Source organism: Poecilia reticulata, linkage group LG17 (assembly GCF_000633615.1).
Source record: "Poecilia reticulata strain Guanapo linkage group LG17, Guppy_female_1.0+MT, whole genome shotgun sequence".
NCBI lineage: Eukaryota > Metazoa > Chordata > Actinopteri > Cyprinodontiformes > Poeciliidae > Poecilia > Poecilia reticulata.
The window spans coordinates 17115427-17142419 of NC_024347.1; the positions used below are offsets into that span (position 1 = coordinate 17115427).

The window sequence follows — 26993 nt, forward strand, 5'->3', positions numbered from 1 at the left end:
CGATGACACCTGCACGAAAACTTTGTTATTTTTAACGGGTCTTACCCTCAGCCTGCAGTACAGGACGGTGAGAATGATGCCGTACAGGATCAGAACCCCATCCAGGATGTAACACACGTTCATGTCTCCAGCTGCTTCTACAAACATCGTCAGCGAATAAACAAACTCCCGATTCAGTAAAGACGGATCAACAGAGGGCTGGAACGTACCGGAGAAGATGGCGAAGGAACCGCTTTGTTCGCTCCGATCGACAGAGAAACGTCGACGCGTCTGAAGAGCCTCGACTGAGCGACTGAGAACAGGAAGTGAAGGGCTCTCTGTCCGTTTTGAAGCTACGAAACCACACGCCTACCACATCAGCCATCTTCCTTCTCAGAAGTTCCTCTTGAAGGTGTTTTTTCAAGAAGCCCTCTGTCTCTCTTTAGGGAGAAATTCCTGTTAGGAAACATTCTCGGCTCAGAAAACAGCTGACAAGACGGGACTTATTAGGAATAGATGGTTTAATAATAGAAACGATGTCTAAAGCACTTTACAAGCTACTGTTACCAAAAGGAGAAAACACAAATCTACTTTTTTTTTTTCTCTACAAGTTTTTTTTTTTTTCAATTTAAGTAAAAACATTCTGAAAATTGCATCATCATAATTTAGGCACCTTAAAATGATACAAAAGTAAATTTTTCAAAATAAAAAAATGGAGCCTGAAATAATTCTTTGCATGCTTTCCTTAGAAAATAAAAAAAAAAAAAATCAGGATTGTTCATGTGAAACAGTTTATATAAGAGGAGCTGAAAAAGGCAGTCGGGCTGCAGATCCTCCACGTCTGCAGAGAAAAGGTTGGAATAAAGCGGCACAAGGCGAGGCGGTGATCAGAGGAGTTACAATCGCTCGTCCGCTTTGGGACATTTATCCGTTTTTACATCAAATACAAAAACCGTGTGGTGGTAGATGCATAAAAGCAGCTTGAGCAGAACAGGTTTCACCCTCAATAAGTGACTCCTGTAACCGGCTCCATTATGAGAAGCTTACAGTGTAAGCAGGTAAAAAACAGTCACAATTTTGAAAATGTAAAAAAAAAAAAAAAAAAATTACTGGTACCCGTTTAAAATATAAAATTCAAACTCTTAATGTTTTTGCTTCAACACTTAATCTCATCTCCCTGGATTTATTTAGTTTTTCTGCCATTTACTGCTTCCATCTTTAATAAAATGCTAAAAAAAAAAAAGAACTCGGCATTTTCAGAAAAGCTTGATTTTATCACATATGAACACTGAAAATATGGTTTGATGAGTGAAAACGTCCAATTATGAATTGCCTCTGCTTTTAGAAAAGCATTCATTCTGAATAATTCTCAGAATTAACGCACCGGATTTAGAATTTTCTTTACCTTCAAGTCTAAATTCACGTCTGTGTCATAAGTGACAAAGTTGAACTGCTGAGAAACTCTGCTAAAAATATCTTTTTATATTTCATGCGAGGACAGTCTGAGAGCTGCAGGCACCAAGGTGGTTCATGCATGTACTGACCACTAAACCAAACGTGAACAAAAAACATTTAGTTGTTGAATTACAAACTTTTTCTTCTACTTTTGCGACTCGGATTGGAATCAGGGAATCTGCAGCCAAATATTGTTGCACAGCTTAAGCACAACAGAGAGGAATTCTGATGATTTTATGCTCATCTTATCTTATTTTTAATAATAAAATCAGCTGGAAAACCAACAAGCTCGGTTAATTCTTTTCTAAATCAATCCGTTTTGATTCTGTTTGTTCAATTTGGCGCCAAATTGACCAAAATGAGCTCGTAAAGGCTGAAAACAGTTAATTTTATGATTTAAATTACTTGCATTTAGAATAATGTGATTAAAAATAGCACTGAGTCAGACTCTTCGGTTAATTTTGGGTGAGTTTCACCTACAGCCAGGAATGTTTCTGAGCTTTAGTCATCAACTTCAAACAGCCTTTAGTCGTTTAGCACATTTAGAACGACAGATTAATGGATTTTGGTATTTCTGTTGGACCACCGCCAGACTCATGCATCCTAATAAGCTGCAAAATTAGGATGAAAATGTTATACACTGCAAAAACACAAAATATTACCAAGTATTTTGGTTTAGTTTGTAGTGCAAATATCTTAGTAGACTCAAAATAAGACAAAAAGAATATACATTTAACTTTTTGACAAGATATAGGAGCTTGTTTTAAGTCGATAATTACTTAATATTCATGTAAAAGTACTAGATCCACTAGTAGATTATTTCATGGGAAAAATATATTTTTATAAATGAAATAATCTGCTTGTGGAAAAAGTATTTTTTCATCAATATTAAGGAATTATTTACTTAAAACAAACGTAAAAGTTACTTGTAGGTTAACTTTGTCTTATTTCATGTTTGCACAGGAAACCAAAAATACTTGGTAATACTTTGTGTTTTTGCAGTGCATCATGGGAAAAAAAGAATAAAAAAAGCTGCATTATGTAGATCCGCTCTTCTTTACATAAAAACAATCAACTCAGCATGTAATGCTACATTCTGCAGGTTAAAACAGTAAAAGCCACTCCCTCTCGTATAAAAGCAGGTCCATGCGCTATCGGAGAAAACATCACCAGCGTGACTGACAGGAAGTGACATAATCTCCTCCTTCCTCTTGCGTGCGTGTGTTGAGTCACTGCTCCTCTGTGGTTCAGTGGTTAAAGAGAAATAAACCTTTTTAGAGAGAAAACACCAGCGGCGAAAAGGCCTCAGTTCGTTTTTTTTTTTTTTTTGAACAATCATTGAGCCGATCACAGTTTGTTGATCAAAAAAAAAAAAAAAAGTTGCATTCCTCCTTCTGATTGGTTTCTGTCACAGAAGGGCGTGAGAGAAGGCTGATTGCTGATTGGATAATGAAGCGTGTCCGTGTCACGTACGGGAGGAGCGGCGCCGCTCACACCGACGTCTCCGACTGAAGCCGCATCACGAACTTGTGGCTCTTCGGGTCGATGAACTCCTCGCCGAGCCGCAGGAAGGGAAGCGGCGTTACCGTGACGACCAGGGAGAAGTCCAGGCGCCGCAGGGAGAAGACCAGCCCCTGCCGGAGGCCCGAGATGACGGGGTCCTCGCTCACCAAAGTCCACTGGCGCCCCCTGCCGCTCTGCTGCTGGTACTGCATGGTGGGGCCCGGGGTGAGGTATCGCTCCAGGAAGGCCTGACAAGCAGAAAGAGACAGAAAATGTTGGACATTAATACATTTATCCTTTCACAGAAATTCACCTTCCATCATAAAAATATAAAACGAAATCATTCTCTGTGGATTTATGGTAAAAATGTTCAGCAGGAAGGATGAAAAAAGGAAGAGCACAAGGAAGAAAAGAGTAAAAATTAAAATATAAAGTGGGAGTGGAAAAAATAAACATTGAAGGAGAGAATGAAGGAGGAAAATTAAAGAAACAGAAGAAGAAATGAAAGGAGGAAGGGAAAATTGATAAAGATTAATTGAGGAATGCAAGAAAAGATGGAAGGAATGGAAAATGGAAGGACAATGAACAAATAAAGAAGGGAAGACGGTAAGAAAAAAGGTAATGACAAAAAGACAGGAATGAAGGACAAAAAAAGTATGAAAGGAAATAAGGAAGGAGTGGAAAAAGGCAAGGAGTCAAGGAAGAAAAGAGTAAAAAATAAAATAAAGGAGAGGAAGGAAGTAAGAACACATGAAAGAAAAAGCCTGAAAACATAAGGAACGAATAAAAACAGGAAGAATACAGAAAGACAGAAGGGAAGAAGAAAGAACATGAGGATAGAAAAAGGAAAAATAAAGACATGAGAATTTAAAAAATCAAGCAAGGAAAAAGAAAGAATGGAGAAATAACGATGTAAAGAAGGGAAAGAGGGAGGAAGTAGGGAAGGAAAAAAGAAAGGAAGGAAAGACAAGAATGAAAAAACAAACAAGAAATAAAGAAAGAATAGAAAATCAGACACAAAGAAAGAGAAGGAGCAGCATCTTTTTCTACTCGGACGTTGACCCCAATCCGATCGATTACAGTCGATGAAACTCTTTCACAGCGGCCTGAGTCACCTGGTCGCTATGGAAACGCCGTGTTCTCACCTTGGGCGTCATGTTGTGAGTGATGCAGAACTGCAGGTGCGTGAGGATGCTCTCCATGCTGTGGAAGGCCTGCTGCCGCGTCGTCCTCAGGTACTTCTGCATGGCGCGCGCCATCGGCGCGAAGATGGCCTGCGCCGCCTCCCGGGGGTCCATCACCTCCCGGGGGTGCTTGGGAGACGCCGCCGCCTCGTCCTCGTGCAGCCGCTTGATGTGCGTGAAGGCCTCCTCGACCGCCACGACCAGCCTGAACGGGTAACCATGACAACGACCGAACATGGGATACAATTAGGCCTGTCGCAATAAACGACAAATCAATTAATCACACGGCAAATTGGATTCAGTCTGGTGCTTTGGTTTCAAGTTGACCTTTTATTTATTTTTCTGTTGCTTTTCTTTCTTTATTTTTAATATTTAAAATGTCTTAAATGTTTATTAGAATTTATTGATCTTTGAGAATGTGTTCTTGTATTATTATGACTGTTATATTACTGGAGAATTACCTCAAAACAACCATATTATTTATTGCAATAACTTCTGGGACCATGACAGGTTTAGAAATAATTACAGTTAATTGTAGATAAATGGTTTATTATGCGTGTGAAACTCGATGTTCATCGTAGCTTTTTAAGACATTTGTGTGTTTATATATTATTGTATTAATCAAATCAAAGCAGTTTTTATCCGTTTGCTGCCGTATTACATCAATCCGTTTGTTTTAATTCCACGTGAAAATCAACAGGCCCCTGCAGGATCGTGAGTTTATTGCAGATTTTCGCATACATAGTCAAAAACATTTAAGTGACTTCTAACTCCCACCTGCAGGTGGCAGCATTTCTTATTTCTACTCCACTGCTGCCTCAGCCTCATTTTATCTGAAGTCTGTGATTAATATGGCTAAAAAAGTCATATTTACCATGATAAACATGAATTTATCATATTGATATGATTTATGGTAAAAATGTTCAGCAGGAAGGATGAAAAAAATGAAGAGTACAAGGAAGAAAAGAGTAAAAATGAAAATAGAAAGAGGGAGAGAAGGAAGGAGTAGAAAAAATAAACACTGAAGGAGAGAATGAAGGAGGAAAAATAAAGAAACAGAAGAAGAAATGAAAGGAGGAAGGGAAAATTGATAAAGACATTAATTAATTAATGCAAGAAAAGACGGAAGGGAAGTGTATGAAAAAAGTATGAAAGGAAATAAGGAAGGATTGGAAAAAGGTAAGGAGTCAAGGACGAAAAGAGTAAAAAATAAAATAAAATGAAATAAAGGAGATGTAGATATTGGTAGATATCTACATCTGTGAAATATTGCACAAAATTCCTTGTAAATATTAAATTAGCACCACAGAATCTGTGAGTTTGATTGGGGAAAAAGTCATGAAAGCAATCCCAGAATCCTGGAGGGACTCATCAATGTGGAAAGATGTTATTTAATTTAAACAAGTACTTATTGAATGTTCTTAATATTTTAACAGTTTGTTAATGGCTTTTATCAATACACAATCAGGAAAATGTCTCTCCAGAGATCATATTTTTTCAGAATCCTGTAATTAGAGCTTCAGATATTTTTGGATTTCCTACCAGCTTTGCACATCTAGAAATGTTTTTTATCCCTTTGCTATTTGCAGAAAAGCTGAAACTCAGTCAGACTGGATGGAGAACATCTGCAAACATCAGTTATTGGCACAGATCTGCAGCTGGATCTATGTCTGAACTTTTCACTTAGGTCTAAGACATTCTGCAGTAGCTCTGGCTTTATGTTTACAGTTGTTGCACGGACTGAAAACAGATTTTTATTTATTTACCTCTGTAGCTCTTCTAGAGTCACTGTGGATCTGTTGGCTGCTTCTCTTGATTGCTGTTCACTAATATTCTCTAACAAACCTCTGAGGTGTTAATTTTTACTGAAACTAAATGATTTACTTATAAAGGAAATTTGTTGCACTAAAGTTTATATAGGGGTATTCCAGCGAAGGGTGCTGAATGCAAACCTTCCTCTTAATAATTATCCACTCCTAATACATATAATTAAATTAAGTACCCGATATATAAGGTTTTTTGTGACAAAGTGTGAAAAATTCAAGGGTTATAAACACGTTCTGAAGACACTATGCCTACAGATCAAGCCATTTATATTTCTGAGTATAATTATTTGTTTTTAGTTGCATTTTTAGACTTTCTGCACCTTCCAGTGAGATAATATGTATTAGAAGTTATGAAACCCTAATAGTCAAGTTAACCAGTTCATCTGAGGCTAGCAAAACTGAAACTATGTGTTCCTCTGAAATGAAGGCCTCGGCTCTAAGTAAACAGAATAAACTCATCGTTCTGGACTGTTGGGACATAAGCTAGCATGGCTCCTCAAGGCGGCAGACTGCCAATTAATCAGGCTTTTCTCCAAAAGAAAGGAAAAAAGCCTGGATCGGAAAACCGTCTGATTTTTACAGCAGCCGTAGCAACCAGAACATGTGAGGACAGGACGACCATGACTCATTTAAATAAGGCTTAAGTCAGATTGTGGGAGTTTACATGATGGAAAGGCCTTAATGATATCCACAGCAGCCTCCATGATTGCTCTCTCGTCACTACATGCCCGTTTACTTTGAACAGGAGCAGACCGCGGTTCTGTTCTCAGGCTTCTCGCCGTTGCTCACGGTATCTAACCTGGCCTTGCGTTTGCGGATCCGGCGCTCCATCTCGGCCTCCTCGTAGTAATACTCGTTGTGGGAGTTGTCCCTCCTCCTGGCTGCCGCTGCGATCATGGCGCGCGATTGGCCCGTCGAGTTATTGGTGGTGTTTTCTGCAAGACGACACACGCAGAGGGAGGGTTTAGAGGTTTGCACGACAGGTTTTCATCTCTACTCAAAGCGAGAACAAAAGGGGAATAACGTCGTGTGTGGGAGAATCACAAGCAGTCTGAGGTGATAATCTCTCACCATCCAGGGAGTAAACCTTGAATCCGGTCATCTTCTTAGACAGGATGGACTTGGGAAGGTTGACCACAGCAGGGTTGTAGACGGAGAAGTCGTTGTAATATCGGTCCAGCACCCAGACGGCCGCTCGCTGGATGCTGCAAACGAATCAGAGGGCAAAACCACTCAAATATCCGCTGCTAAGTGCTTCTGCATCCTTTTAGGAAATAAAAAAATACTTTAATTGCAGCCCATTCCAAAGAGACATGAAGATAAAACGTCATTATCAGGATCAGAGAGGTGGAGGCTTCTCCTCTGGGGTAGAAAACAGCAGAAAAATAAATTGACTGAGGCTCAAAATGTTTCCTGGAACATTAAAATACATTTAGACCAAACAAACTGTAGCAGTGCAAACTTAAGCTTCGCATGCAAGCTTTGAGAATTGATTTTATATTCTTGTGAGTTTCAGAGTTTATATCAAGCTTTTAGCAAAAAAAAAAAAAATCTATTGGTTATACAAAACTTTTATTACCAAAATAAAATCCGTCAGTCAGGAAAAATAAACATCTTCAGGCATGTTTCCACTTCCTGTTTCTTACCAAGATAGTTTATGATACAAAAATGTCAAAGAAAAATCAGGATGCATGGAAAGAAAATCAAAAGATGCTCAACAATGACTGGAAACCCGCACAGCATCCCAATTAATCTAAATATAGATTAATTGGACACCCCTGCTTCAGAGCAGGGGTGTCCAAACGTTTTGTCACTTCGGCTGAAATCATTTAGCGAAAAGGACTGCAGGGGGAAAAAAAAAAAGTTTTTCCGCTCTCAACAGTAAAATAAACATAAAATACTTAAACAAACAAAGAAGTCAGATTTGTTCTAGGTCCAAAACTTAAAAAGATTTCTGGATATTTGCCTTATTGAAAATAACTTAGCAAATTCTCTAAGCATCAGTTGGAGAAAAATAAAACACAATTGAATCAGTTGTGATTAATAAAATCAGGATTTAGGTCAAACTGTCGGAAAACGCTCGCCGTGTTTAGCCAAGTTTATTAAATTAATAAAAAACAGATTTGGGTGAAGCAAAGTTTGCTTTTCAGTGAAAGTCACCAGTTCTAGAAAAGACAAAAACAAAATTGTGACTATTTAGAGATGACTCCTTTGTGTTATGGAGAATATTTTATTTTGTAAGAAGATTTTACTCATTTGTGGTAACTTTGTCCTAATTAAAGATAGAAAGTCTCCATTTATAGCTCTGGAAAACATAAGAGACCATTTAAAATGATCAGTTCTCTGATTTTATAAATGTTTGAGTAAAATGAACATTGTTCTTTTATTCTATGAACTACTGACAACATGTCTCTGAAATCCCAAGCAAAGATTTAGTATTTATTTGCAGAAAATGAGAAATGGTTAAAATAACAAAAAGATGAGAAGCTTTCAGAGCTCAAATAACGCAAAAGAAACAAATTTAAGAAACAATATTAATGTTTTAACTCAGGAAAAGCACTTTGGACGCCCCTCACATGGAGTATTTTGAGCTAGTCGTATTGTGAATGTGTTTCCAGAATCAGTCACTCACCTGAGATGACCCACGTTGTAAAACTTGCTGGCTCCATCCGTGCTGCGGACCACCTTAAGGCAAAAAGCCGGCTGCAGGTGTCGGACCTCCAGCAGCACCAGAGCCAGGTACTGGATGAAGAGCAGGGCGTCCACCAGCGAGGCGGCGTACTCCACGATGCCCCGGTAGTCCTCCTCTTTGGGCTCCAGCACCCGCACGCCGTAGAAGAGCCAGTAGGACGCCACGAACAGGAACACCAGCACCATCAGCAGGCAGCGGAAGACAAAGAACCGCGGCAGCGTGGCTCTGGGCGGGCGGAGGAACAGCGCCCACGAGGAGATGAGCAGGACCAGGAGCTTGAAGGCGAGCGAGACGTACAGGCCTTCGCAGGGCGTCCCGCAGGGCTTCAGGGCGTCTCGCCACAGCACCTGAGGGAGGATGAGGAAGGCCAGCGGCGTGATGAGAGCGAAGAAGCTCAGGCAGCCTCCGAGCGCCGGGCCGATGAAGCGCTTGCACTCCAGCGGCGTCGACTCCTCCAGATCTTTGGTGACGCGGGTGAGGTCCTCGTTTGAGATGCTGTGCTCGGAGGTTCCCGTGACGACGGTGGTGGTCTCGCCCCAGTTATCATCCTGCAGGAAACGGGATCAGACGTTTTTTAGAGTTATTAAAGCTGGAAACTACTGATCAGGCCTGAAATTTGACCTGAACTTTCAAAAACACATAAAGATGGTTACAAAGTCGGCCTTCCATCACCTGAAGAACTAAAGACTAACATCTCAGCAAGATTTAGAGAAACTGAATACATATCAAGTGTTGAGCTATCTTTTATCTTTAGTTGCTTTAATTATTGTAACAGTGTCTTCATATACTTTAAAATGCTTCTGTTAGTCCATAAATCACTGAATACTTGGCACCAAAATACATTAAGGATGCTGTTGTTTTATCATGTTTCCAGACTACTCAGGTCTTCTGGTTCTGCTCTGCATCCACAGAACCAGAACCAAAACATGGGGAATTATTTCACTTTTTATGCTGTTCTAATCTGGAACAAACTTCCAAACAAACAGCAAAACTGCTGAAACACTGAGTTTTCCTTGATGATTTTGATGGTGGCGTTTGACAAAATGAAACGTTTATTGCTTGTTTCGTATGATGTTTTTATGATGTAAAGCACTTTGAATTGCCTTGTTGCTGAAATGTGCAATACAAATAAACGTTATTTTTTATCATGCTTGAGTTGAGTTTGCAGGCCGAACAAAATCTTTCAGAAGGCACCGACTGCCCACGCTCCACATGTTGGACACTCTGTTTTTAAAGAGGTCATATTACACAAAATCAACTTTTTTTGTTCACTTGGGAGCCTGTAAGAGTGCAGAAAAGCTTAATTTTGTCTTTCTGGTGATGCGTAGATAAACCCTCCAGTTTCTCTATACATTATTACGTGTTTTTTTGTTGTTGTTATTTATTACGTCAAAGTGTTTTTTGTTGTTTTTTTTTTTTTTAAGAACTGCTAAAAAAAAAACTGGAAACAAATATGTGATTAAGAAAATTACATTTCCATCCTTATTTTTAATCAAAAAGGAAGGAAAAACGAAGCCTCCTTTTCTGTCTGTCCAGAAACAAACATCCCCCTCCTTCACTGGAAACACACCTTTAAACTCAAAGTAATTCATCTTCTGCATTTCGAGGCTCTGTTGGGCAAATGTCAACACCTGCCTCTTCCCTGCTGACAGCGACTGAAACCAAATGAGCGACTGCTCCAACAAAACACAATCAGCCGCTGATGGAGTTCAAGAGCCACTCCTGAGGCCCACTCGGCCGTCAACAAGTCTTTGTTATGAAGGCAGACAGCTGTGAGCGCCGCTTCACTCAGAAGCAGTGATAATAAGTCTGCAGCGTCGCCCACAACTGTGTTTACACTCAGATAAACATCTATCCAGGCTGGAAATGTATGATTAATCTGCATGGATAATTCCTGAGGTTAAACATTAATCACCGCAGACGTAGAGATTTAAAAACAGAAAGGTCGGTGAGGCTGACCCTGTCATCTCCTCGGGTCGACTCTGCGTCCAGCAGCGGCTCTCCGGGCGTCTGAATGGTGACTGATTTGTCTCCACGGCTGCTGCTGTCTCTGCTTTTGGAGCGGTGCCGCTCCCTCCGGTCCCTGAAGCCCAAAACACAAACATTAAGAGAGAAACTCAGCGCTCAGCAATGTGGCTTTCCCTCTTTTTGCGTCTCAATTGCATCATAATGTCAGAGCCAGAAAAGGAAAGCAGACAGTGATTTGAAACAGTTGTTACTCATAAACATTAAGTTTGAAAATAGATTAAGAAAAACATTTTCTGTTTTTGTTTGATTCAGTGTAAAAATAATCTCCAGCTTTTGATTTTTATATGTTCTTCTGGTGGCTTCAACATCCTTATTTTGATAGCAAATACATCAAATTTCTGTAAAACTTTCTACTCAGCATGCCGTCCATTTATTATTTAAAGGGATGGAGTTATTTTCCAGGCACATAGTTACTCAATTGTGCTAAAAAAAATAGCACTATGTTACCTTGGAGTGTTATAAAAATAATGCATATAACCAACATGACTTCAAAGAAATTTGACACTTTGAAATTGAGCATCTGTCTCTTTAAGAAGCACCGCCTCCTCCTGACACTTTCATCACAATGTTTCTCCATTATGCCGTTTCTCTTCTGTCTGTTTTATTATGTTCCTGTATGTTTCTACTTTCAAGTAAAGTTAAAGAAAAAAGAGGGAATAAGAGGAGAGGAAACAGATTTGCTGTGTAAAAAGTCTTTCACCACTTCAAAATAAGAGCATGAATATAAAAATAACTGGTTGAAGAGTCGATAATCAAAACTTCAACACAGATGTTGAAAATTATTCAACTGAAAGCTTATAAACAGCAAAGAATATTAGCAATTTATCTGGAATAATTAACTTAGGGAAGGCTAAAATGTTTGCTAAAAGTAAAAAATTAGCTCCGTTCTTTTAGCATTAGTGGAAATGTGTCCAATACTTTTAGCTGCATGATTTCTCTTTCAGGTAACTATTGATTATTTAAAATTAAAGGTTTGGCTTATGAATTTTAGGAGAAAGTAAATACTAATTATTCAGCTGATTTACTTTGTGGTTAGATAGAAGAAACTAGAATTACTAGTTATTATGTAATCTTTTCCAAAAATCATCTTTAACAAAACAATACCTTGTTCATCATTTATTGTGGTACATTTTTTATCACAATAAGAATTTTGATTTGTCGTTATCAATTCCAATTAAGGATGTTTAAAAAATACTGACCTTATAGACAGGATTGATAGTTTTACTATTTTCTCCACCGTTTGTTCAATGAAAGCATCAATAAATACCAATAAGTATGAAAATACCGTTAATGTGTTCAGTTTAATGATGCAAATCACACGTCTTTATGTGACTGGTGTCCTAAAAACGCATTTTATAGAAGCGTTATGTTTTTCAAGAGAATCATTTGTGTTTGTGGGAATTTAATAACTGTGACACACAGTCACAGTCATATTTAGTTACCTAAATAAGACGTAATAAATAGTTGTTATCACTTGGTACAGCAAAATATCACGATAAATCTTTCAGTCCATATCTTTGACCCTTTAAACTTAATACATATCAAGTGTTGAACCATCTTTAAATTGTAGCATTTTGTTTAAAAACTGTTTGTTTTGACACCGCAGCCTTTTAATGTACGTAGATGTAGTGAGACTCTTCTTCTTTATTCATTCCTAATTGATGTCAACCAATTTTTAGATTTACATTTGTATCAAAACACCTCAAATACTGATCATTTTTACACAAATTACCTTTGAAATCCCATGTTTTTAAGAACAAAACTGTTTTCTATAAATTTACCAAGGAAAAACCGAATATGTGCTTCGACGTTTGAGTCGTCGTACCCACCTGTGCTTCCGGGAGCTTCGAGAGTGAGACGACTTGTACGAGTATCCCGAGTACTGCGACTCGTTGTCCATGTCTCGGGTCGGCGGTGAGCGGGCTGTACGAGCCCCGCCTCCTCCCCCCGCGCTGCGCCGCTCGCCGGCGCCTCCCAGCTGGCTCTTACGTTCAGAGATGGACTTGGCGGAGAGAGCCAGAGGCAGCTTGAGCAGATCAACCTTGCTCCTGAGGGAATCTATCTTGGAGGCTGATGAAGATGGGGGACGGAGAAGCGGGGAGGCGGGAGAGCAAGGGGGAGAAGGGGCTGGGAGAGGATGATGGGTAGGAGAGTCACAGCGGGGGGAGAGATGATGTGGATCAGATCTGAAAACAAGAAAAACAAGATTAAAATCTTACTTGAATCTTGTGGTTTTAAATGAACATTTAACAAAAACCAGATGGACCAAACGAAGAAACGACCACCTTCTAATTTCCACTGAACTTCCTGCCTTCATTATGATTAATGCTGACAGCTTGTTTTCCCATCGTCTCCACAGAGCTGTTTACATTCACGCTGCCAGAAGAAAATCAGTGTTCATGTAAAAAATACGACTTTCAAACTGTAACAGCCTACGAAGTCCAGCGTCTCAGTTTCCATATTTCAAAATCTTTAACTTACAGCACAATTCAAAATATAAAAGTGGGATTCTTGTTTTTTTCCCTCAATATTAATTTACAAGTAGAAAAAGAAACAAGAGAAACAAGAAACAGTTAAAACCAAAATTAACAAATAATTTTGCTGACTTTTTAAGTATAGGAATTAAATAAGTGACAGGTTGCAAAACAAATGGAGCTTTAAACAGTATACACTTAACAATAACTGAATTTTTCCATTTACTAACTCAAAACAAACAATTACATATGAGGGAAAAATGCAACAAATACTGGAGGAATAATTCTCCCAATAGTTAGTGCAATAAGTGATCATTTTGCTGTTTTGAGAACATTTTCAAGTAATATATTGCTTAGAGCTTGATACAGCAAGACTAATAAATTTGTAAATCAAAGTTTATTTGTAAAACACATTTCAGCAACAAGGCATTTCAAAATCCTTTACGTCACAAAAACACACAAAGTCCCAGAAGACACTACATAGTCGACAACTGAGAAAACTAGTAAAATTACATTTTGACTCAAAATATAAATATTTTAAATAAAACTGTAAAAAATCAAACCTCACTTGCAACCAAAACTATAAATAAATGGATTACAATGTCCCTGTAAACAAAACTACCTTTCAAAAAGTATCATCAGAACAGAAATGATCAATTTCTTCTCAATTTACCATGAAATTAATTAATTCCATTTAATTCACAACAGATTTCAAGAGGGTTGGTCAGAATATGACTCATTTTAATTATGCAGCTCTGCGGTGAAATGACCCTCTAAGAATCTGTGTTTTTATACCCACAGTGGGACTCAGAGGTCTCACCCTGCAGACGGAGCCCTGTGTCCTCCATGGACGCTTACACCCATTAACCCCCTGAACCCAGGTTCTGGTTTCTCCGTTCCCGCTCAGATCCCGTCCTCCCGGCCTCTGCTGAGGTTAATCATTACACCACTGTATCTCCCCTCCAAGACGTCGGCTCCAGCCTCAGTTAGCCGCGGCACAATGGCAGCCATATTGGATTACGGTGTTTGCACTAAACTTGTTTGCCCTCGCTCCGGCTCACATTCCCTCCCTCGCGCCCCTGGTCCCCGGGGAAACGGGGCCTCTCTCCGCTGCCATGGGGATGAAACAGGGTGCTCAGATGAAGACAGTTGCCGTGGAGACCTGACCTCGCGCCGGCCTCTGTCGGCCTGTTCTTCACACTGGAGGAAGGTCACCGGAATAAAAGTGGAGGCTTGATGGATGTCGGCCTGTCAGACTGTGGTTAACTGAGAAACGGAGGGCGTGGCTTTGACTGGCCTCTGTGACAAACGGATGGATCACACAAGTCCTGGTCCGGTTTGGTGAAATGTTTCTTTGTGCAAAATCCACATTTTGCAGATTTTTGTATCTCCATTTGAGTCTCAAATACTTCTAAAAAAAAAACCCAACGCTTAAAGTATATATAAAAAAAAGAAGCAACCATCTATTTTTTTTTTTTGGCAATAAGTTAATATTTTTTTGGTGTTTGGAAAATTAGTCGTTTCAAATACGTACAGAATGTAACGTCACAAACTTTCAGGCACTGCGCGTTACCTAGCAACCCCGGCGAAGTTCTTCCCGTCACCTAGCAACCCAAGCCAGTACTTTTGGTCAACTGGTTTTACCATTGTACAATGGCTGCTGGACAGGACAAGCATTTTGTTGTTTCCTTACCATCCAGAAACTACTTGCTGAATTCTTGTTGGTTGCGCAGGAGGCTCTACTTCTGCTTTTCAAAGATGTGTAAAATTGCACATCTGTTTGCAGCTAGGGTGTGGCCAGCAGCAGCTTGTTTGGGTTTAAAGTGACAGAGGCCCAAAAACAGCTCGAAATAGGCAGAACTGAGCAGACTAAAATCTCCTTATCTAAGAGTGATTTTGAGCAAAAAAATTAATAATGATGTTTAGTACAGCCTATCGATCCTTCCTAACATGTTCAGTGAAGCCCAACAGGTCACTCTAAAAATCCACTTTTTTGCCAGCCATCAGTGGGATTCCTTTAGGTTTCCCAGTCTTCAATTAAAGGGGGCAGATTCCCCAAACTCAGGGGTGGGCAATCCTGGTCCTGGAGGGCCGGTGTCCTGCAACTCTTAGATGTCTCCCTGGTCCAGCACACTTGAAGCCAACAGCTGAATCACCTCCTAAGTGCAGTCAGGTTCTCCAGRKTCCTGCTAACGACCTCATTATTTGACTCAGGTGTGTTGAAGTAGAGACACATCTAAAAGTTGCAGGAGACCGGCCCTCGAGGCCTGGAGTTGCCCAGCCCTTAAGGCCTGGAGTTGCCCAGCCCTCGAGGCCTGGAGTTGCCCAGCCCTGCCCAAACTAGTCTAAAAACTACTGATGAAGCACTTACATCAACCAGTCCTACTCTGTATTCTCCAGTTAAGGGTTAATTGATTTCCAAATTAGTTGGCAATTAATCGGTTCAGCCGTATGCATCTCCCACGAGTCTGAACTGAACAAATATTAATAAATTGAGAAAAGAGGGGAGAAAGGTTTTGATTGGCCTCTGTGACAATCCGATCCGTCTCCCACAGTCCTGGTTCAGCTTGGTGAGGTTTCTCCTTTCCATCAGTCTTTAAAATCCACTTCTCTGCCAGCCAAATGACGTACAAATCCTTCTGTGGGATTCCTTTAGGTTTCCCAGTCTTCCATTAAAGGGGGCAGATTCCCTCATCCGAGACTGGAATCCTTCTCCAGGACGGAGACGGTTCTGAAACCCTGCAGCTCTAAGCAAAACCTCAACACCATGTTTATTCCAAACCGCAAAACTCAAATGACTAACAGCCTGCTCCTCGAATGTAATGACCGGCTTTTATCTCCAGTAATCGCAGAGGAAGCAGCGGAGTCGTGTTGTGCTTTTAAAGGAGATTAGCGGCAAAGAATGTGGACACAATACATCCAGAACCGCATGAAAGCTACTCTCTGATCGTCACAGTTAGAGAGGGCATTCTGACTTTTGGATTACGCTCAAATATGTGACGTAACAAATAAAAAAAAAAAAATTAAATAAGAAAGCAAAGATTCAACGCCGCTTTGCTTTGAATCACTGTATTGTAGTTATTTCCATCATTCCTAAAAATCGGATTTCAGTTTCAGAGAAAACATAAATATGTTGATTCCTGGAGAAAAACCACAAATCTACACACTTACCAAGTATTTCGTTTTTTGTCTAGTTTGAAGTGCACTTGAAATAAAGAACTAAATCATAATTTCTTAATATTGATTAAAAAATTACTAGTTTCATTTTTTCCCACGTTATAGGTCAAATAATCTGCTAGTAAAACTAGTATTTGATTCATCAATATTAAGAAATTATTTACTTAAAACAAGCTCCTATAACTTGTTGAAAAGTTACATTTGTCTTATTTTTGATGTACTAAGATATTTTGACAAAAAGTAGACAAAAAAATACTTTTTTGTGCGTTGTACATTATGATGTTTCTCAGGGATTGATTTGTTTTTTCCAAGAACCAACATGAGAAGATCTTTTAACGTGATTTAAGAAAAGATTTTGTAAGAACAAATTAAATGTAAACACCGTTTTAATCAAAGGGAAGTTCAGCTGGAAGGTTTTCTTCTAGTGGCTGAAATAGGCTCCATGTCCGGGATCCCTGTTTATCCTGCAGACTGGTGAAAATAATAATTAGGTAATAATTGCAGAAGCTGTGGCTGTGATTCAAAGCAGTGAAACATGAAGATGTAACACCTGTGTTATTCCAGCAGCATATTTACCTGTAAACATCTGAAATTCCTGCATTAAACAGCTAACGACAGATAACTTGTGTCTAATGGGAAACTATTTCAGCGTCATGGTGCCACAGAATGAAAGACGGTACTGTTTATTTGGTTTTATTTTTTTATGATCGCACGTTATCTTTATTTTCTGGCATCACTAATGCAAGAAAAAACATTAGCCAATTACTGATGTTTGCTCTGTAAGACGCCAGAAGACAAAATCTCAAAATCCACATTTGCAACTGGCCTTAATTATATTATGAATACTTCTAATTTAGTTACAGCTGCACTGACATTACCCAGAAACCCAGTTTCATAGTAATAATATTGAGGGTCATTTTCAACTAATATAACAATAAAGGCATAAAAAGCCAAGTGCATCTTCTCAAAAAATTTTATAAACTTTAATTTCCAAAGAATATTAAAACACTGGAACCAGAAAACACATTAAATATCCAAAATAGATAAACGAAACGAGCAAAACAGCAAACAAAATGGATTATGCACTCTTAACAAAACAAAATTGTTCTTCAAAAGGCATTAGTCATTAGTCTCAGACAGGAAAAACAGGAAAAAATACCAGTTAAGACTTTTGAAAAAATAAATAAATACATGCAAGTGCAAACTAACCAACTACTTTGTAATGGGTGTCAAATGTTTGCAGCATTTTTCAAAATGATGGGTTTTGAATGATACTAAAAATGCAGCATCTCTTTAAAGATTGTGGAAATGATCGTGTTCATTTTAATTTACCATGTGCGTAATTGACTATTATTTATTAATACAGAACTAAAGCAGAAATGTCTGCTTTTTCAGTTCTAAACATGTTTAAAAACAACAACATCCTGATACCTTGCTCAACAAATTTAAACAATACTCCTAACTTCCCTTTAATACACATCCACAAAGAGTGAAACGGTCTTCAAATAGACTGCTTGGCGCATTTGTTAGGCTACGTTCATTCAGACAGCAGGCCTTAATGCTCCCTTTCGATGTGGTCGTTCACGCTTCCAAATATATGCGACTTGTATGTGATCTTGTGTGAACTGAATACGACCTGAAAGTGACCCACAGGCGCACTAATAACGTCACAGCTAGAGAGCCTACTCAATGTTTTGCCAGCCGCCATAAAAGAGAAGAAGAAGAAGAAGCAGCTGCACAGTGATTGCGGAAGTAAACATGGATGCTAATGGTGTAGCATTTCTTACGATTTTGAAGTTGATCTTGTATGTTGATTGTTTGCAATAAAAAAAACAAAAACATTTTGAAGTTGTTATCTGACTGGAGCTAATGTATTAACAACTTAATCCTCATTATCGTCCGCAGTGGTTATTGTTTTTCTTTCCGTTTACGCCCGTCAGGACGCACAATGGTGACGTTTGTCCAGGATCAGTGACGTTCAGGTCAGATGAACGTGAACTTACTACAGTGTACAGACTCGGGTCACATTTGAAAAGATTTAATTCTTATCAGCTTTAAAGCCATAAGTGACCTGCGTCGCACTAAAAAATCCAATCTGTATTGTTCAGACTGTCATGAAAAGATCAAATACGAGTCGCTTTAAGACAAATAAAAAAATAAATAAAAATCGTATTTGTGTCACTTCGGGCTGTAGTGTGAAGGTGGCGTCATTCACCGAGCTGGTTTGATGCATGTTATCGCTGCTTTTTAAGAGAAATAAACCCCACTTCCTGTAAAAGTTGCGTCACAACATCCACATTTGACTCGCTGTTGACTTTAACGAGCCACAGATGCTGCAGAAAGCTCAGCAGAGAGGGGTCCGTCTTTGTAACCGGGGTCCGTCTTTGTAACCGGAGCCCGTCTCCAGCTTACACGCTCTCCAAAACAACAAAGGCAGCACTAAACAAAAGAAACTGGTTTGAAGAAACAAAAAGAGCAGAGCATTACGCTATTTCGATCAGAAATGCTTAAAGGGCTGTAAATTCGGGCAGCTTAAAGTAAACAGCCACATACTTAGCTTGGTCTTAAATAAGCTGAGTTACATGTTTATGCTGAGTTCACCTGTCTGCCACCTTTCTGGAAGCCTGTAAGTGAGAATATGACACAGCACTTGATCTACAAAAGGTGTGGTCCACTGCTGGGAAGTATAAGGTTTCCTATTCATCTGTTGTTTGGCCCAGTTTAAGGAACTCACTGGAAATCCTCTTTTAGGGTGCATTCACACCAGTCCTGTTTAGTCCGTTTAATAGAACTCTGCTTCATTTTCCGAAAAAGACTTATTAGTTTGGGAAAGGAGTGAATGGGAAATAAAACCCTGATGTGGACCAAAAATTTCTAATGTAAATATCTTAGTACACTTACAATAAGACAAAACTAGCTTGCAAGTAACTTTTCAGCAAGATGTACGACCTTCTTTTAGGTGAATATTGCCTTAATATTGATGAGAAGTACCATTTCCACTGGCAGATTATTTCATTTATTAAAATAAGTTTTTATCATGTTACAAATTTAAAAATCTGCCAGTGGAAATTGCTTTTTAAAATTGATATTAAGGAAGTATTTACCTAAAACAAGCATCTATAACGTGTTGAAGAGTTACTTTTAATAGAGGTATGTCTTATTTAAAGTGTGCCAAGATATTTGGACTAGAAACTAAGTAAAAGTACTTGGTGAGATTTTGAGCCATCACCTTCCTAAGATAATAGCATTAATCATTTTTTGTTTTGGCTAAATCATCTTTTGGCAGTGAAGATAACTTTTGGTAAAAAATAAATAAATAAATAAATAAAAATGCTTGAGTCGTTATTTTAGGAAGGTGAATATATATGAACACCAAGCGGAGGGTGATTTTTCCAAAAGCAGGAAGCGGACTATAGCACAATGCATTCTGGGTAAATACAACCAAAGCAAACACACATGTCTAGCTCTAGCAGGAGAAATGTCACAAAACACAAAAAAGAAGTCCTGCAACCGCTGAAATCTGACACTACTTGATTTTGGTTTACATTTTGTGAAAAGAGAAGTTGCACTCAGAAGTTTCCTTCAGTGGTACGTTGAGCAGCGCCCCCACAGGCAAGGAGAGGAACTACTTTTTTAAAGGTATTGTTCATTTGACTGAGTGAAAATGTAATAAATGTTGCGATTTTGATCCCCAGTTGAAACAAGACCACCTGAATATCAGGTGTGAAAACACCTTTACACTTAAAGCTCCAACAAAAAGTTTGCCCTCTATGCCCACAAGCTGGCCTGAATGCACCAGTTTGTCCAGTAAAACAAAAAACCTCCCTCCTGTTACATGTACTTTTTTCTCCTTCCACACAAAGTTTCACGTGGCTTCACCACATCATTAGCCAATCAGAGGTGTGCGTTTGCAGTTCAGCTGAGTTTTTCTGCTGTGTGAAAATCCAGAGTGGATTCACTGCAGTGATCTGTGTGTGTGGTCCACAGGCGGCTTCCGGCCTGCTTGGTGACACGGCTGAGTAGCTTTATAGCTCAGACCAAAGGGTTTGCATACAGTGTAAACAGAGGAGCACAACAGTCTCTCAAAACAGATCTCAATATAAAAAACACAGAACCTCATCAAAATGTCCCCTTAACTTACATTCCAGTTTTAACCCTAAAGTAGCAGCCGAGGCAGAAAATTTGACAACAAATTCAAACGGCACAACTAGCAGAAAAACAATGAACTGTATCAAAAATCCCACGGGGAAAATACACGCCGCTTCAAAACCAGCAATTTACTAATTATAATGTTTCTACAGCTGAATGTTCCTTCAATGAGAAGCCCTAGTAACCACACTGCAAAAAATCTTACCAAGTACTTCTGGTCTAGTTTCTCGTGAGAATATCTTACTACACTTGAAGTAAGACAAAACTAACTTACAAGTAACTTTTCAGCAAGACATAGGAGATTATCTTAAGTAAATAATTCCTTAAAATTGATTTTGGGTAACTGTACAGCTGTGACTGCATGACACAAATACTGCTCTTGAAAAACATTCCCATTTCTAAAACGTTTCTTTAGGACACCAGTCGCATAAAGAAATGTGATTTTTTTTATCACTAAACTGCACACTGTAACTGCACATTTGTTTTGATATTCATCAATGCGCTCATTAAATAAACTGTTCTGGATCAGCTGCAGTTGTCTGTTTTTTTTAGGCTGACCTGTGAAGACACAGTTGCAGTAATCAAAATCTAAAGATAAACACATGTGACTTTCTCTAGATATTTCTGAGATATTAGTCTTTTTCCTGTGATATTAGTCTTTTAACCCTGGAAATATTCCGCCTGTGATAGGAGGCCGACTTTGTAACTGTCTCTATGTGACTCCAAAGGTTCGGGTCAGAGTCCATTAATAAAATAGATAACAATCCCAACAGATTTATTAAGACAACGATAAATCTAAAGTTTTCCAAGAAATTTATCACAATAAATGACAAACTATACGATAACTAATCACCCCTAATCAGAAGTGGAGATTTAATGGACATTATTATTACCATGTTTGATGTCAACAGAAAAAAAAGCTGCAAGATTTTGAATAAAAACACCCTAGAAAACATAAGAAACTGCATCGCTCAGCACTTGTTGCATTCCATTTAAACAGATGCATTTTTTACAGCCTCGTTTGTCCCTGAAGGCAAAAAGAAATGAAGCCGTCATGAAAACGCTGGGAGCTGCTGGCACGGGGACAGCAGCTGTCAGGGAGGAACATCTCTGAAATGACCGGCCCTGCTCGGCAGCCAACTGTGAAAATAAGCGTGTACACACACCCAGGCTCCATCAGAGGAAGAGGCTCATCAGCGCAGGCCACACACACACACACACACACACACACACACACACACACACACACACACACACACACACACACACACACACACACACACACACACGCAGCCTATCGACCACCACCCACGCTCGGCTGGGACAACATCAGTGAAAACCAGAGATAAACTGGGCAACTGCTGCTGTCAGCTTTAAAGCTTTTAGGTTTAGAAAACTTCAGCAGGTGTGCCGGTGACTAAACCCGTCACATTAAGCAATAAATCAATTCATCGCGTAATAAATTAAAACTACAGCCATCATGTCCATTAAAGAGTTGCTTGGTTTTAATTGTTGAGAAACAAACATTTGAAACTCAAAACAAAATGGTAGAGTTTGCAATACCTGCCCCTTTTGCCTGTTTTCCCGGTCTAAGCTGAATGATTGTTATTTGAAATGCGATTTCAGTTACCGAGACTTCATAATACATTTTAATTACTATTGTTTTGTTTATTTGGGATATTTGGAATTTTTTCCAGTTCCAGTGTTAAATGTTTTTTCAGAAATTAGGAGTGAGTGATACTTAGAATCTTATCACAATATTTTGAAGTACTATTGTGATAACCGTAAAAATTATGACAAAAAAAACCAAACTATATATTCGTTCTTTTTAGGTAACTGCACAGAATTCATGGCACCAGAGGCAGAAATGCTGCTCCTGAAAATCATTCCTATCTAAAATAAGCTTCTTGAAGTCGTCACTTTACTGAAAGAAATGTGATTTATACCATTAATCTGCATATGGACACCTCATTGAATCATATTTTCTAATTTACTGATACTATTGTGGAGAAAATTGTAAAAAAATAAATAAATTTTAGACAGTTCTTGACTGTCTAAAATGTAATTTTATTGTTGTCGGAATTTATCACAACAATAAATCATGTCTTATCATATAAAATTTTTCACTATAAATGATAAACAGTACAATAAATGCTCACCCCTATTAGAAATTAAAATGTACTTGCATTAATATGTCATAATTATTATTATAATCGTTGAAAATGGTTTCAAAATGACAATATTATAATTCATCACAACAATTTCTGGGCCAACATATCATCCAGCAGAACTCCTACAGTGAGATTTATTCCACACTGGTGTCTCGTTTTAAAAGTTCCCCCATGCATTTATCTACAAATCCCAGTAAATTACTGCACAGAGAGACAGGAAGTGGCTCAGAGAGACAGGAAGTGGCTCAGAGAGACGAGATGGATGTGGTTCAGGCGAATCTCAAACGCCACTGACTGACTGATATCATCCGATGGAGGCATTAGGTTTGCTCCACATGAATTAGAAGTGCAATAAAAATGATATATAGTTTTAAAACTTTTTTTCACATAAAACTTTGTATACCATATAGTTCATTTGCATTTATTCCCCTTTACTCTGACACCTCTAAGTAAAATCATGGGGAACCAAATTTGTATAGAAGCCACATAACTTAATAGTGTTATAATGTTTTATTCAATCTGACAATAAATAAAGCAGCATCATGCAAACTAGTGCTGACAATTAGTTTAGTAATGAATTAATCTACTGGCTACTCTGACAATTAATCAATTAATTTGATCAACATAATTTCAGTTAACCACTTAAATCTTTTTACACAATATTAGAAATACATAAAAATATGCAAGAAAAATAAATTATTGTTTCTAAATAATAAAATAATGCCTGAAATACAATATCACAGCATTCCTTTAGCGAACACTTAACCATTTTTTTAGATTAAGTGATTAGTAATCATAAAATGGGATTAATAGGGATATTTTTAAAAGAATTTGAACCAGGTGAAGCTAAAACTCACCCGCTTGAGGAGTTCTGGGTTGAACATATTTACAGGTAAAGGTTTGTTGTTGATCTTAAATTCAAAATGTATGTATTTTTTTATAAGTTTGGTTTAATTACTGCTCTGACTGTGTTGTTATTTCAACAAAATTGCATTTTCGAGTCTGCATACTTCAGTTAATCAATTACTGAATTAGTTGACTAGTATTTCAATAATCGATTAGTCACGATTAATCTGATTAATCGTTTCAGCTCTACAGTAGCCTGGCACAAGTCATGTAGCAAATATGTTGAGGAAGATGCTGACAGACCAAAATATAAGGTTGTTTTGTTTTGTTTTTGCAAATATATATGAAGTGAACATTGTAAATTTTCTAGAAAACACAATTTCCACTGTGAAACACGGTGATGGCAGCATCATGCAGTGGGAATCCTTTTCTTCAGATGGGGAAAGTCAGTGGTAAACCTTTCACAACTTTTAATCTGATTTATGTTATTTATAAAGAACAGACAAAAAAAAATCTGTTTTTTGTCAAGAAAAACACTTGCAGCCGTTTTCAGAGTGACAAACGATTCTAGAAAGTTCTGACTGGGCTGAATCCAAATGTGTGGCATTTATTTTTTCCAACTTTAGTAAAAATGTTGACACGCATCACCTTCCTTCCACTTCATAGTTACCTAGTGCTGAGCTGACACATAAAATCCCAGAAGAATACACTGAAGTGTTTGGTTGTAATGTGAAAATATGTAGGAAATTTAAGGGAATAAGCTTTTAAGCAAGGTATTGCACCACAATAATTTATCACAGAATTCCTAATTAAGTGAAACATATTTTCCTCCATTAATGTAGATTCATAAAAATATATTTGTTGTTAAATACAGGAATGAAATAAGTGCCAGTAATGATGATGAACTCCATTTCCTGCCTTAAATGCGCCACATCTTCATCTTCCAGAGTGTAAATTTGTATTCCTTGGACAAACAAATGTAAATATAAAATATAAATATAAATAAAAAAACATATTTTAAATAGTAAGTTAGTTTATTTTTGATTTATGCATGCAATATCTTTACCTTTTAAAAATCCTAGGTTCATATTGCTCAGTAGGAGTTAATACTTCTGTATTGATATTTTCTGCACCTCTACACACAAGCAGGCCTGTTGCAATAAGCAATAAATCAATTAATCACATGATAAATGAAAACGAGCTCAATAATCTCCATTTGCATGATTTATTGTTTTTCTCTTTTCTCTCTCTTTGTATCAAAAACTGGATGACAAAACTCTCCAGCTTGGTGTTTTTGAAGGACAGAGATTTCATAATTGATTTTATTTATTGTTCTGTTTACGATAATTTCCACTTGGACAACAATTTTTATCATTGAAAACGCATCATTTTGAAAAATGCTGCAAACATTCGACACCATAAGAAGTTGTTCGTTTGCACTTTAACTCATTATTTTTTACAAAAGTCCTAACTGGCAGTTTTGCCTGTTTTCCCTGTCTGAAACTAATGATCCATGTGTTTTGAAGGACAATTTTAATTAGTTGAGAGTTCATAATCCATTTTATTTACTGTTTCGGTTGCTTTACTTATTTACTTTGGATTTTTAAAATATATTCTAGTTCCAGTGTTAAATGTTCATCTGAATTTAAAGTTTATTGATATTTGATCATGTGTTCTTGCCATTGCTGCGCCATTACCATCATATTACTTGAAAATGAAATCAAGACAACAACCTTATCGTTTATCGCAATAATTTCTCGGACAATTTATCGTCCAGGCCGACATGCACGTATTCAACCAATACAGATGCAGACGATATTTTGAATATTTCGGATCGATTAGTCCTCCTCTACTCATTGAAGCTGGGCCTGTCTCTCTTTAGCAGCAAAATTATCTCGTTTCGGTTTGAATTTCAGACCCATGATAACAAAAAAAGAGACAGAAGAAGAAGAAGGAGGTTTCTGGAGGTATTTAGCTCCTCTAACCTGCATCATTCATTCAGCACACATGCACAAAGGGAGAACTTACTGGGAACCAGCAACAGCATTTAGCCCAGTATCAAGAGTTGTAGCCGCTATAAAATGCGGGACAATGGGAGGTTCTTTCAGTCCCCTTGATCCAAAAACGTCCGGTCCGTTTCTCTCCGGAGTCCAGACCGGGACGCCCTCCTGAAATGAATGGACGCACCGGAGGAAAATTCAAACCCTTCGGCCTACAACCGGAGCGGACGCGCTCATTCCCTCCAGGCGCATCTTCGTTTCTGATCCCAGGAAACCCGAACTCGCGTCTGCCGGGACCAGAACCAGCACCGCGGAGCTAGAGCAACAATAGGGGGGCCGACGAGGGTCCTAAACTTCCCTGCGGTTTGGGAGGAAGAAAGGGGGGGAAAAAGGCGACCATCGCGTCCTGCAGACTATTGTTTGTGGGGGTGAAACCGGAGATCTCCAGCGCCACACAATCCTCCCCGATTCCCCACTCCGCGGAAACACGGAACACAATCCCACATCCACCGAACCTCCTCACACATTTTCCACAGCAAGAAAAAAAAAAAGTACAAATACTACTTACTTATTCCAGATCGTCCATTCAGGTATTTTTCCCCCCTCACTTTCCACTTTCTCTCTCCCACTCAACCGAAGCTCCGTGGGGCCCCGCCTCCGCTCCGGATCGGCCCCTCCTCTGGTTCCCCCCCAGGGGACAAACTGGGTCCAGGAAACGGTGCTGCTCCACCGCAACGCGTTAAATTCCTCATTTGAAAGGAATGCGTAGTTTGACGTCATAAAATACAATTAATATCTGCATAAAGTTTAGGGAGTGGGGGCCCCAATGACCCACTTAACGCAACATATGACGTTATATTGGCTAGATATTAGTTTATATCCATAAAAATATTTATCCCAATATTTGTTTTAAAACAAAATAGATCTTTTTTCGGAAAATATTGAATTGAATTATTTTAACTAAACTACTTTGTTTTTCTTTAGTCAATTTTAGAAAAGAACTTCAAAGTTTTAGCATAATTAATGTATTTTCAACTTTTCCTCTAAATTTATTTTTAATAAAAATATTTAGAAAATATTGAAGATCGTTATACTTTCACACATGTATTAGACAAAAAATATTTTCCTTAAGTGAAATTTAATAGAGCTTCAAAGCTTTAGCTTAAAAGCATAATTTATAACTTTCAGAATTTTATTTTTTTCATTATTTAATTACAATCTTTAGAAAATATTCCAACATTAAAAAAGGCATAAATGCATATCAGCCAGAAAATATGTATTTTTCATTTATTTATATTCACATTAGTCAATTATATATGGTTGGTAGTTTCTAAATAAAAGAGCAGCTGCATTTATTTATTAATTTTTATAGTAAATCATGTGCTAGACTCAACTAAGTAAACATGCTGCGTTATCTTCAGACCAAAATGAATCTCATTACTGTTTGATATGAATTTTAAAAAGTTTGCTAGCATTAATTTTTTATTCATGTAATGTATTGCAATCATG

The 26993-nt window shown here is 38.2% G+C and overlaps 1 protein-coding gene across 4 annotated transcripts; it reads right to left on the minus strand.

The window, feature by feature from the left end:
• Nucleotides 1–247: 247 nt before the first annotated feature.
• Nucleotides 248–26163, minus strand: LOC103479519 (vang-like protein 2). Of its 4 annotated transcripts, XM_017310232.1 has the most exons (9): nucleotides 26053–26163; nucleotides 12497–12853; nucleotides 10599–10722; nucleotides 8580–9187; nucleotides 7019–7152; nucleotides 6747–6882; nucleotides 4083–4326; nucleotides 2908–3185; nucleotides 248–435 (listed from the first exon to the last, which is right to left on the minus strand). In XM_017310232.1, exons 2-8 carry the CDS (start codon nucleotides 12565–12567, stop codon nucleotides 2925–2927), a joined length of 1578 nt encoding a protein of 525 aa, XP_017165721.1. In that variant the 5' UTR covers nucleotides 12568–12853; nucleotides 26053–26163; the 3' UTR covers nucleotides 248–435; nucleotides 2908–2924. The 4 variants fall into 4 exon arrangements, with proteins under 4 accessions (XP_017165721.1, XP_008432224.1, XP_008432223.1 ...); XM_008434002.2 differs by lacking the exon at nucleotides 248–435 and having other exon boundaries at nucleotides 2748–3185; nucleotides 26053–26162; XM_008434001.2 differs by lacking the exons at nucleotides 248–435; nucleotides 26053–26163 and adding an exon at nucleotides 25513–25670 and having other exon boundaries at nucleotides 2748–3185.
• Nucleotides 26164–26993: the final 830 nt, after the last annotated feature.

What these genes read in the sequence shown, in the direction of transcription:
- LOC103479519 (XM_008433997.2), bottom strand. Translation starts at nt 14,005, where the DNA reads ATGGGTGTAAGCGTCCATGGAGGACACAGGGCTCCGTCTGCAGG. An exon ending in TACAACGTGGGTCATCTCAG is followed by an intron (nt 7,153 to 8,579) that starts GTGAGTGACTGA and finishes ATTCGTTTGCAG; the next exon opens with CATCCAGCGAGCGGCCGTCT. An exon ending in ATCCGCAAACGCAAGGCCAG is followed by an intron (nt 4,327 to 6,746) that starts GTTAGATACCGT and finishes TTACCCGTTCAG; the next exon opens with GCTGGTCGTGGCGGTCGAGG.